This window comes from Bubalus kerabau, chromosome 4, assembly GCF_029407905.1.
Source record: "Bubalus kerabau isolate K-KA32 ecotype Philippines breed swamp buffalo chromosome 4, PCC_UOA_SB_1v2, whole genome shotgun sequence".
In the NCBI taxonomy this organism is placed as follows: domain Eukaryota; kingdom Metazoa; phylum Chordata; class Mammalia; order Artiodactyla; family Bovidae; genus Bubalus; species Bubalus kerabau.
In genome coordinates, this window is record NC_073627.1 from 130,581,844 (window position 1) to 130,594,486 (window position 12,643).

Below are 12,643 nucleotides of genomic sequence, written 5' to 3' on the forward strand. Positions count from 1 at the left end.
GGTGCTGCTGGTTCCCTGCTGAGCCCCAGCTCCCAGCACCATACCTGGCACAAGGAGGTGTCTGGGAGTCAGGTCTGAAATTCTTCTTCTTCCTTCCCTAGGATACCGAGGGCTCAGGAAGTATCAGGCACTTACATGAGCCCATCTCTGGGCCAACAGCTTCAAGTGTAGGTTGACTTTTGAAACCTTCACTTTGAGGATTGTCATGCTGTCATGCTGGAGCGGGGAAGCTGTGGGGTGCTGTCCTGCTCTGTTACTTTCAATAATTCACACTCTCTGAGCCTCCAGCTTCCAGCTGTGCAGTGGGGAGACCAGGTGGTCTTTATAGCTTGTTTCTTTGAGGAACAGCATAGAGGTTTTGCACAAGATATAATATGGGGAAACTTGAAAATTACCTTTCTCTCTCTCTCCCCAGTCCCTAACTATCAAGCATCTCTGCTTCATTGCCTCCTTTCTGCTGCCCTTTCAAGACTCACACTTTGCCCCATTTCAGAATCCCATGCTCCTAACAGGTACCCCTGCCCGCTACCTCTTCCCCCAGGGAGGTGTGGTCCATCTTCTGCTATGATACTTCTCTCAAGAAGACCAGTCCCCAGGATCTCATTATGTTTGTCAAGTGGTACCCAGAGCTGAGCACACTGGTACAGGAGGAGCTGAGCCCCACAGAGGAGAGCATCACTGCCCCCTCCATGGTTGAATAGGAAGACCTCCCCCATCCCCCAGATGCAGAGAGCTCTGAGGTTCAGGGTCAAAGGACACTCAGCCAGTGCTGGGAGAAGACCTTTGTTCCTCTTGCTGTCTGAGATGTTCCTTCCTTCTGACTCTGTAAGGGGAATTTGCCCTTCATCTTTTGCTACCATTATCAGGGATAAAATCCTTGTGAGAGCTTAGGGAGAGATGGCAAGATGGAAGGGTAGATGGAAAGTGGGCAAAGTGAATAGAAAAAAATTCAAAGAATATTTGTTTGTTTTGCCAGGGTCCCAAAGGAGAAAAAGGAGACCGGGGACCTAAGGTGAGGTCATAGATCTGTAGTAGGGGTGAGAGAAGTTTTCATCCTGGTTCTAGGAGCATTACCCTTATACAGTGATTTTTTCCCACTCTCACTGCTATATCCAGGGTGACAGAGGGATGGACGGAGCCAGCATTGTGGGACCCCCTGGGCCCAGGGGGCCACCAGGGCGCATCGAGGTCCTGTCTAGTGTGAGTATTACCAGGTCAGAGCATGGCTATATGTTTTGTGACTTTGCTAAAGGGGAGGGAGGGTTGTCTACAACTTTGGTGCCTTCAGGGCTGCTAGTTACGCAGGGGGTGTGTAGCTGGCATCTGGTGTTGGGTTTCTACCTGCCAGTGTGGGCCATCTGTCTATGCCTACTGTGATACCTCTGTTGTCTCACATAGTGTGTCCCCAACCCTCTCTTCTGGTTGGCAGCATTTGCAGTCAAAAGTGTAACAGAGCTGTAACTGACAGGCAAGGAACATAAGTGGGGGAACCAGGGAGGAAAGATGGTTTAGAATATGAGAAGTCAAGACAGATTTTCTGGAAGAAGTATCTTTTAAGAGGGACTTGAAAGCTAAGCAGGATTTACCAGGTAGGTGTGGAGGACAGGACTTCCAGAACTCAGGGGGTTGGAACTCTCAGAGCCGAAGCACAGAATAGAAAAACATGGGTGCATCCAATGCCCAGGGAGCTGATGGGCTTGGGGGTATGTGGAGAGTGATGGAAATTTGTAGAGAAGACTGGGGTGTGGGCTGGGACCCGATCGCAGCCCACTGGACATTAGAACATCACATTTGTGAAAAATCGTGGTGCTTATGAGAGAAATAACGTCATACTGGTAGATGACAGAAAGACAAAAAGTCCCAAATAACTGAAAAAAACAATGACTAGAGATTTTTAAGTATAATTCAAAAATATCAAATGTAGATAAGGATGTGGTGAAATAGAAAAATCTCTTTGTTGGAAGTATAAATTGTACAGTCCCTTTAGACAGCTCTTTGGCAACCTGCTAATATGTTCATATTGAAAATTTCCACATGGAAAGACGTCCATTTCATATGATTGAGTAAAAAAGGCAAGTTGAAGAATAATGCATATAGCCTGGTACCATTTATATAAAATAACCACTTGGACAGATACACATAAAACACACATACACATCCCAACAATGCTATTTTCTGTGGGTATTAATATTATTATTAATTTATAATTATATATTAATAACATACATATAATATTAATTGTTTCAGTCACTCTTTCATGTCCAACTCTTTGAGACCCCATGGACTGCAGCATGCCAGGCTTCGCTGTCCTTCACTATCTCCTTTACCATGTATATATTTTAAATTCTAAAAATTAATAAAATTTTAATATTTAAAATTATACAAGAAAGAAGACATTCATATACTGTGCAGTTTTAAGATTTATCAAAAGAGAAAAGTGATAATGTGGTTCAGGGCCACCTTAAGAAGTGGGTGGAGTGTGTGTATTGGCAGTGGGCGGGTGTTGTCAGCGTCCACCTGCATCTGCCATGCGGGGTGACTTCAGTTAAAGCCTCACTGCCAGGAACAAGGTGGGATATGTGCCACCCTCTGTCTCTTTGTCTGATTTTTTCTCTTTTCAGTCTTTAACCAACATCACCCAAGGATTCATGAATTTCTCGGACATTCCTGAGCTCATCGGGCCTCCGGTGTGTATCCACAGCTGCCCTGGAATGAGGGTCCTACCCAGATGCCCCAGTTGAAACTAAGTTGGGTGGGTTTGGAATCTTTGCGCTCCTGAAGGACAGAGCTTAAGTGTCTCAAAGTGGAATGGAAAGAGAGCTTTGTGTCTCTGAGAAGTTGCTGCAACATTAATTTGATTGTGCTGGGAGTTTTGTCCAATGCGGTGGAAGCTTCCAGTCCCTTGCATCAGAAATATGTGTAATGGAAATCAGAGACTCATAACTAACAAGTTAATTGACGTCTGAGCAATGCTTTGGGCCTGCTTTTATTTACGTGGTCTCATTTCCCAGAAGGGGATGAGCCTACTGCTAATGGGGAAACTGGCACATGAAGAGGGAATGTGACTGGCTTCAGTCTTCCTGGCCCCGTTTAGAGATCAGGAACACACAAAGAAGCTAGCTCATTTCTTCAAGTCCACAGAGTCAGTTTGTGACACAGTAGGACCTCAGAGGAAGGAAGCTTCCTCCTGCAGCCCGGGGGGTGGATTCCCATTGCATCTTCCGCATCTGCTGGTGACAGCTGGGGAGAGAGGAAAGAGCTCTGGCCTTGAAAGCTTTGGGTTCCCAGTCCCCAGTGGGGTTGGCCTGAACCCCTGCCATCCACATCCTGGGGAAAACTCAGCTCTCTCCCCAAGGCTCTTGCAATATATATCCTGAAACCAAATATCTGAGAGATTCCTCTAGAGCCAGTGTCTCCTGCCAGGTGCCTCTGTTCCTGGGTCATTCCACTGTCTCTTCCCTACATCTAATGGGGCTCCCTTTCCTTGATTTCTGCTAGAACCACCCAAAACACCCCAATAAGCAAACCCTAAAGCAAAGAAGCAAAAGTCATTTCCCAAAGTGGGTGGGAAAAGTGTCTTCTAATTATTGGAAGTTTAGAGCATTAGGTGGCTTAATTCTAAAGCAGAACACAGCCTAAGATCTAAGAATTGGCATCTCTTTTCTGAGGCCTTAGGCCTTGTCTGCCCGCACCCCTTCTCTTTTTCCCACCCCAAGAATCTTCTTTCTGTCTCAATCCCTGGCTTTCTCTTTGGCAAATCTGGGCCTTCAAGGGTATCTCTAAGGGAGGACCAAGATTTTCCTATTCAGATAGTTCCCTCCCAGTTGCACCCTTATGCTTTTCCACTCCATTATATCAATCTCTGGGTTGGGAAGATCCCCTGGAGAAGGGAACAGCTACCCACTCCACTATTCTGGCCTGGAGAATTCCATGGACTGTACAGTCCATGGGGTCGCAAAGAGTCAAACATGACTGAGCGACTTTCACTTTCATCACTTTTTGTCTGTACACTATATATATATGTATATATTAGTATGTATTAGTATATAGTCCTTTGTACCTGTTGCTTCTGCATCTACATATTCAACCAACCTTGGATAAAAAAAAAAGACTGAAAAAAAAATCCAGAAAGTTTTAAAAAGCAAAACTTGAATTTGCTGCCTGCTGGCAACTATTTACATAGCTTTTACATTGTATTAGGTATTATAAGTAATCTAGAGATGATTTAAAGTGTATGGAGTATGTATATTGGTTATATGCTGACCATTTTATTAAGGGGTTTGAGCATCTGAGGATTTTGGTATCCACAGAGGATCCTGAAACCCGTACCCCTCAGATACCCCAGGGATGACTGTGCATTAGGAAAGTTGTTGTCGTTCAGTTATATCTCTGTATGTATATTCTGCCAAACTCTTATGCCTTTAATAGGTATGTGGGTAGCTGGGCTTGGAGGAAAAAGTGTCCTGGCACCATGTGGAGTGAAACACAAATTTTGTTTCCTAGAGCCTTTAAAGCCGCTGGCCATTTAAAATAATCCCTCTCGCTGAGGGAAGAGAACTGAGTCTCACCAACTGCCCCCACATCTAACCCCAAATACCCCAGCACACCCTTGGGGCCCACTCCTCAGAGTTTGGGAACTTTTGAGAGTATTTGTGAAGGTCAAGCACTGCATTCATTGCCCCAGGGGTTTCTGAGGTCGAGAAGGAGGAGGAGTGGTTGGGGGTGGGGGAGGCTGGGACTTACAGAGCCCCAAGTCCTGACTAGGGGTGCAGAGGCTCCAGGCTTCTGGGCATTTCCTGGCTCCGTGCCAACTAGCTGTGTGACTGCATGGTTCCTCCCTCTGTGGAATGAGTCTTGAGTCCCACTGGGTGGGGACACGCTTGGGCCTTTGGGAGGTGCTAGAGGAAGTGTGTTCTTGCCTGGAGAGTCCCAGGGACGGGGGAGCCTGGTGGGCTGCCGTCTATGGGGTCGCACAGAGTCGGACACGACTGAAGCGACTTAGCAGCAGCAGAGGAAGTGAGCCTCTGGGGTGCAGGTTCCTGCTGGCCTGGAAGTGCTGCTCCTGAGCTACCTCTTTGTCTTTCTGTGTCACAGGGCCCCGAGGGCATGCCTGGGCTGCCAGGATTCCCAGTGAGTACCATGGTAGCCATCTTCCTTTGTGCCCTGTGGCTATGTACATTCTGTTCCTCCCACCTGGAATGCTGTTCCTCTTCATCTGCCCAGCTGAGCTCTAGTAGTTCTTGCTCATGTAGTCTTTCCTACTTGCCCCCACCTAGAGTGATTGTTCCCACCTTTGAGTCTAAAAGGGCTTTATTTTCACCTCTTTTCTGCTTTGAATAACAGTTACTTATGCCCCTATTCTTTTTTCCTCAACTGTACCATGATCAGCTTGCAGAAGATTGGGTCTTGTTCATCTCTTTCTAGCCTAGGCCAGCCAGAGCCAGAGTTGGAGCCCATGGTTGGCTTCCTATAAATGCGAGTAGATCAATCAATCATTTCAGGTAGCTAGCGTTAGAGTGGCAAATAGATGGGGAAACAGCGGAAACAGTGGCTGACTTTATTTTTCTGGGCTCCAAAATCACTGCAGATAGTGATTGCAGCCAAGAAATTAAAAGACACTCACTCCTTGGAAGGAAAGTAATGAACAATATAGACAGCATATTAAAAAGCAGAGACATTACCTTGTCAACAAAGGTCTGTCTAGTCAGGCTATGGTTTTTCCAGTAGTCATGTATGGATGTGAGAGTTGGACTATAAAGAAAGCTGAGCACGGAAGAATTGATGCTTTTGAACTGTGGTGTTAGAGAAGACTCTTGAGAGTCCCTTGGACTGCAAGGAGATCCAACCAGTCCATCCTAAAGGAGATCAGCCCTGGATGTTCATTGGAAGGACTGATGTTGAAGCTGAAACTCCAGTACTTTAGCCACCTGATATGAAGACCTGACTCATTTGAAAAGACCCTGATGCTGGGAAAGATTGAGTGTAGGAGGAGAAGGGGATGACAGAGGATGAGATGGTTGGATGGCATCATTGACTCAATGGACATGAGGTTGGGTAAACTCCTGGAGCTGGTGATGGACAGGGAGGCATGCTGCAGTTCATGGGGTCGCAAAGAGTCGGACACAACTGAGCGACTGAACTGAACTGAACTGAGAGTCAAAGTAGATAAAATTCCTAGAGAGAGAGGATGGTGGTGATGGGGGACCGAAAGGGGGGAATCAGAGCCTGCAAGTCCAGTAATTAGCAGTGTGTGTGCACCATGCTATGGGGCTTCCACCATGGAAGGTGAAAGTGCATCTCTGTGCAGGAAGTGATCAGTTGAGTCTAAATGTTTGCGTCTGCTCTGAAGCCCAAGGCTCCAGAGTGAAGTCTGCACCATTTCTCTGTACAGTGCAGTCATGAAAAGGCCTAAATGCCGCTGATGATGTGTGTGCTGCTTCCAGGATAGGTGAGGGAAATTTATCAAAAAATGTAATGGGAATTTGTCATTGATGGTGGAATTATAAGTGGTTTCTTTTTCTACTTTTTTATATTTTCCGAGGTTTTCTATTTTTTTAAAGGAGCATATGCTATGCTGACACTGAAAATACAGGAGAACTTGACATTAAAAAACAGGAGAGAGTGACAGCCACAGGGAAGACCTCTTAGTTAGGAAGAGGAGGCGAGACCTCTGAGCTCCAGGCCCAGCCTGGCTTCTCCAAAACCAGAGCGTGTTCCAGACACATTTGCCTCTGAATGACTAGTTCTGTGTTCCCGAGGGAGCCTTGGGCTTCTCAGAGGAACCTTTGGGACCACTTCAAGAGTAAGGAGGGGGCCAAGTAAGCAGGATCCAGGGCACTGACAAGGCTCCATCTGATGTATTTTATATATTGGGCTTTTGTTTAAGACTTTACTTGAAAAAAGGAATGAAAAGAGTTTCACTGCTAAAAAATAACAACTATTTGAGGACCACTGCATTAACCCAGAAGAAAGGGACTTGTGAAAAGCTAAATTACATAAAAAGTGTTGAAACTCTTTTTGGGGACAGACGTCTGGCTGTGTGAGTCATTGTCACAGATCTTAAGTGTCTGTTGGAGTTGAGACGAGGTCACGTCTCACCGGATGTGCAGAATTTAGTTCTGCAGAGGGAATAGTGGAGGCATTGGTGGGGGTTGGGGGTGGGTGCAGAGAGGCTAAGGGGACAGGCTCGCCCCTGGTGGAGCGACGGGAGTGGAGGATGAAGTGCCGAGACCATCTGGGAACACTTTGGGTGTCAGACTAGGGTGTTTGGATCCCATTCCTTAGGTAGTGGGGAGCCAGAGAAGGGGTGGGAATCATGGAGGATGGATGATGGGGCAAGTGGGCTGCAGGACAGCCCCAAGGACCCATGGGTGAGCAGAGGCAGCAGGCAAGGCCGTTTCAGTGATGCCCATTGGAGGAAACCATAGTTCAAAGAGAAATGGGGCCTCTAGGGCTCCTAACACTCGATGCTGTCTTCCTCCCCCAGACCACAATTTCCAGACCACTTAAAATGAGGAAAACATCGTAACTGTGACTTCCATTGACACTCTGTGTTCTTTTACTTTTGGGGGAAAAAGAAAGAAACCTTTGTTTAGTTAAAGCATTTTAATTTTAACAACCAACCAAATATTCTCCAATAACTCCTTCTAGGGCCCAAGAGGTCCGAAAGGTGACACTGGCGTACCTGGATTTCCAGGACTAAAAGGAGAACAGGTAAGAAGGCCCAGGTATGTGGGTGGGACAATTTGCTAAATATTTCAAGTGGGTTGAAAGTAGCTGTTAACTTTTTTTTAAAGTTTGAGATATAACTCAGGTACCATAAAACGCACCCCTTTCAATTGTGAAATTCGGTGATTTTTAGTATAGTTGCAAGGTCACGCAGACACCACCACTACCTAATTATAGAACATTTTCATCATGTTGGAAGAAACACTGTGTCTTGTAGCAGTCACTCCCCAGCTGTTCACTTTCATGATCTCAAGATTCCTCCAGGGTGCAGGTGCGGTGCATGGAGAAATAGATTCTCATCATAGTTGGAAAGAGAACTCAGCCAACACTCCCCTGAATGCTCTTCCCACGAGTTCTGTGCTCGGTCTATGCCTCCGCCGGGCTTTCACATTAGAATATGCACTCCCTGAGAGCAGGCACATCCGTTTTCCTTTCTGTAGCTCCAGTACTTAGCACTGTGGCTGGTACATGAATGGCACTCAAAATATTTGCTGGATGAAAGGATGTATGAGTAATGAATGCAATGAATGCTAACATTTAGAAATTCTTATTATGCTATTAAATTATTATGATTATTATAAGCTGGGGCATTCTACAGTTGGTTAGCAGTCTTGGTCCAGAAGTTTTGGGATAAATATTTAGCATGCAGAGCACTTCCTGAGATTTCTAGGACGTTGAAATGATCTTTGTACCTTTCCACATTTGCCTCTTAGAATTGATTTCCCAGTTGGTTTTTATAGGTAAGGGGAGAGTAACATTTTCATACACAGACTGCAGTGACTCTGCATTGGATTCATCTGTTCATCCATCCATTTATATACTAATCCTGCTTACATCCATTCCCTTTGGTGTACCAGCCAGGTTCCTATGCTAGGCGCTAGGAGCAGTGAGATAAGATGTGAGGAACAGACATGCAGAGAGCCACAGAGAGACTGGTTTTATTGCTGTAACGGGGGTCTGTACAAAGCCAGCAGGAGAAACCCTGAGCCTGCCTTGCCATGTCAGGGAAGGTGGGTGCATCTCTAAGAGAAAGGACCATTAGCCACTCTCTTTCCTTCCTTCCCATACCATTTCACACTGGCCCCAAGGAAGTGGAGAGAGTCTCTAGTGTCTGTTGGACTACAGTCCAGGGGATGGAGGGTTCAGTGTGCTAGGTCTGAGTTTAACGCTACATGAGACCTTGTCTTGGGGTGCCTTTTGCTGCCTCGGGCCTGCAGAGAGGGTGTGGGGTCAGGGCAGCTCTGGCTTGCGAGGAAACCTGGTCAAATCAGATCAGCTCTTGCCTTAAACACTCTGTTTTCCATGTGGCAAGGTCAGGTGGATCAAGAAGGACCTACTTGCCATCCCTGCCCCAATCCCCTGCCACCTTGAAAACTGGGAAGAACACCCAGACAGCTCTGCTCTGACCCCTGCGGCAAATGCACTTTCTCTGGCTTTACCTCTAATGCTTTTGTGCTTGCTTCTTCTTGCTGCTGGCGTGCTCAGGACCACTTTTCCTCACCAGTTGAGTGGTAAGATCCAAATATCAAGTGTGGGCGTGGGGGACAGAGAGGAGAGGCTGCTCGGATTGCTTTGGCGCCACTGCCCTGGCTGCTTCCAGCCCTGTTGAAGGGAGACTTTCGTGTGGTCCAGCCCAGCTCTTCAGGGGCCAGCATTGAAGTTTGGAGCCAGAGCCTTGAATGGCTCCTTTCCCTGGCCTTTCTCTGGACATATATCTTCTTGAAAGCCTCCTGGGATGGTAGGTAGCCCTGCGGAGTGCAGAATTGGGGGCAGGATTCTGTGTCCCTGCCACCGGTCTCCCTATCCCCCGTATGTCCCAGCAACTGAGATAACTTTGCCTGATCAGGTGAGTGTTTGTACAGGAGCCTGGAGCTTGGAGGCAAAATTCCACATAGAGACTCAGGACCCCTGTATTGAGAGAAGTCTCCACTGATCATGCTCTCATGGCTTTCCCAATTTTAGATCTTTTAACAAGAATAAGGATTTTAGGCGAGAACAGATCTCAAGTTGAGCTGTTAGGAGCACAAGCCACCAAATATATTAATGTTAGGAGCCACAGGTTCTCAGCGGGGAGCATACAGCCAGAGGTGGGGTGGACCTTGAGGATTGAGGTTCCTGGAGGATTAAGGTGGGGATGCTGAGCAGGCAGCAGCAGGAGCCTTGGAGGGGCTTGCAGGACCCCAACCTGTGCTTTCAGACAGTAACTGAAGTAGATGGAGGCAAAAGAGTAGATGATATTTAACCACTTAGGAGGCTGTGCAATATTTCAGCAAGAGGTCATGTCAGGGCAGGGGGTTGGAGAGGCGATTTGAAGGCCAAAGAAATCATGGTGGGGAGCTTGTGGATAAGGTGGCGAGGTGAGGCCCAGCTTCATTGAAAGGTTCTCTGAATTACAGGGTGAGAAGGGAGAGCCGGGTGCCATCCTGACAGGGGATGTTCCTCTGGAAAGGCTGAGGGGCAAAAAGGTAATTATTCCACTAGACCCTGAAAGCACATGTCTGCTCCAAATCCCATCTTTGTTTCTGCTGCTGACTGTGTTCATCTGAGTGACAGGTCTTTGTCTTCCTGTTTTAGGGTGAACCTGGAGAGCACGGAGCCCCGGGACCAATGGTAAGCCAGAGCATGTTGCCCCTAAACTGGGGTTTGAAGCATTTATCGTACTTTGGCTCAACTAGATTGAGTTGTGAAAATAATGATATGGCAATGTGTGTGTGTATCAATGTATCAAGGGTAGGCTGACTGCGATTAAATAAAATCTCAGTGGTTTAGCATAGTCGTGGCTTAGTTCTGAGTTTTACAAAATCCACTGTGGTGGTTGCCAGTTGGGTATCTCCCCTCCAAGCAGTGACTCGGGAGCCCATGATGCTTGTGTCCTGTGACTTCACTGTCTGGTGGATTTAGATTCACACTGGCATCTTTCAGCTGGCAGGCCAAGCTTGGGGAGGGGAGAGACCATGGAAGATGATGAGTTCCACCTCTGGCCTCCATTGATGCAGGAGACAGTGGGGTGGGTGGTGGGGGAGCTGTGTGTCCAGAAGGAAGTGGGGAAGCAGATGGTGGTGAGCCCCCAGTTGTACCATGGGTCTTGCCAGCTGTAGACTACCATTGCCCAGGCAACCTGGGCCTTTTGGCTTCTGGTCTTAGATCTGATGCTCATTTGCTGTATGACCTCAGACAAGTCCTCTTCTCTCTCTGGGCTTCTGTTTTCCCATCTGCAATTGAGGGTGTTGACTGAGTACTGAATGACATGATTGGGCCTTTCTTGCTTTACTGCTCCAGGAACCTATAACTCATTCAGGCTTCTGAGCAGTTTTAAACTACCAGTTCTCTCCAGATGAACCCTAAACTTCCCTGTCATACATTTGTCCTCAAAGAACAAAGAAAACTCATGCAACATCCACTATGGGTTGGACAGTGATGCTTCAACACAGATCATCTCATTTAATTTTCACCACCCTGAGTGGTGAATATCAGAATGCCCATTTTATAGACCAGGAAACTGAGGTCAAAGCAGTTAAGTAACTTGCCCACTGCCACACAGCTTGTTAATAACAAGCGGAAATTTGAACCGAACTTGTCAGAGTCTGTGTCCTGGTTTTTCCCAGCACACCTCACTGCCTCCCGTGAATGCCTTCATTCTTCTGAAACATTTGGGGCTGGGGAATTGCACACTGGGATTTGAATGTGGGGTTTGTTTGAAGCTGGAACTCTGGACTGGGGAGAAAGGACCTCACATTGCTCTAACAGGCATGTGTCCTTGATGAATGGTGCATAAACTCCAAGGTGCGTCCTTCAAAGGACTTTCTAAGGCCTTTGGTCCCTTCAGTTCAGTTGCTCAGTCCTGTCCAACTCTTTGCAACCCCATGGACTGCAACACACCAGGCTTCCCTGTCCATCACCAACTCCCGAAGCTTGCTCAAACTCATGTCCATCAAGTCAGTGATGCCATCTAACCATCTCATCCTCTGTCATCCCCTTCTCCTCCTGCCCTCAATCTTTCCCAGCATCAGGGTATTTTCATATGAGTCGGTTCTTCGCATGAGGTGGCCAAAGCATTGGAGTTTCAGCATCAGTCCTTCCAATGAATATTCAGGACTGATTTCCTTTAGGATGGACTGGTTGGATCTTCTTGCAGTCCAAGGGACTCTCAAGAGTCTTCTCCAACACCACAGTTCAAACACATCAATTCTTTGGCGCTCATCTTTCTTTATAGTCCAACTCACATCCATACATGACTACTGGAAAAACCGGTTTTGACTAGACAGACTTTTGTTTGCAAAGTAATGTCTCTGCTTTTTAATATGCTGTCTAGGTTGGTCATAGCTTTTCTTCCAAGGAGCAAGTGTCTTTTAATTTCAAGGCTGTAGTTACCAACTGCAGTGATTTTGGACCCAAGAAAATAAAGTCTGTCACTTTTTCCATTGTTTCCCTATCTATTTGCCATGAAGTGATGGGACTGGATGCCATGATCTTAGTTTTTTGAATGTTGAGTTTTAAGTCAGCTTTTTCACTCTCCTCTTTAACCCTCATCAAGAGGCTCTTTAGTTCCTCTTTGCTTTCTGCCATAAGGGTGGTGTCATCTGCATATCTGAGGTTATTGATATTTCTCCCAGCAATCTTGATTCCAGCTTGTGCTTCATCCAGCCTGGCATTTCACATGATGTGTTCTGCATATAAGTTAAATAAGCAGGGTGACAATATACAGCCTTGACATACTCCTTTCCTGATTTGGAACCAGTCTGTTGTTCCATGTCCAGTTCTAACTGTTGCTTCTTGACTTGCATATAGATTTCTCAGGAGGCAAGTAAGGTAGTCTGGTATTCCCATCTCTTGAAAAATTTTCCACAGTTTGTTGTGATCCACACAGTCACAGGCTTTGGTGTAGTCAATAAAGCAGAAGATGTTTTTCTGGAAC

General features: G+C 46.6%; 1 protein-coding gene across 6 annotated transcripts in view; it reads left to right on the forward strand.

Annotated features, from left to right (window-relative positions):
• The window catches only part of COL15A1 (collagen type XV alpha 1 chain), a 102,874-nt gene that overhangs the window by 67,806 nt on the left and 22,425 nt on the right, over positions 1–12,643 (forward strand). For 3 of the 6 annotated variants that reach the window (XM_055578619.1, XM_055578624.1, XM_055578618.1), the window contains 8 exons: positions 102–167; positions 977–1,012; positions 1,117–1,200; positions 2,622–2,687; positions 5,095–5,130; positions 7,651–7,713; positions 10,125–10,193; positions 10,303–10,338. In XM_055578619.1, the coding sequence (XP_055434594.1) occupies positions 102–167; positions 977–1,012; positions 1,117–1,200; positions 2,622–2,687; positions 5,095–5,130; positions 7,651–7,713; positions 10,125–10,193; positions 10,303–10,338 (456 nt within the window). The remainder of the gene's footprint in view (positions 1–101; positions 168–976; positions 1,013–1,116; positions 1,201–2,621; positions 2,688–5,094; positions 5,131–7,650; positions 7,714–10,124; positions 10,194–10,302; positions 10,339–12,643) is intronic. The other 3 variants (XM_055578621.1, XM_055578623.1, XM_055578622.1) reach the window with 3 other exon arrangements.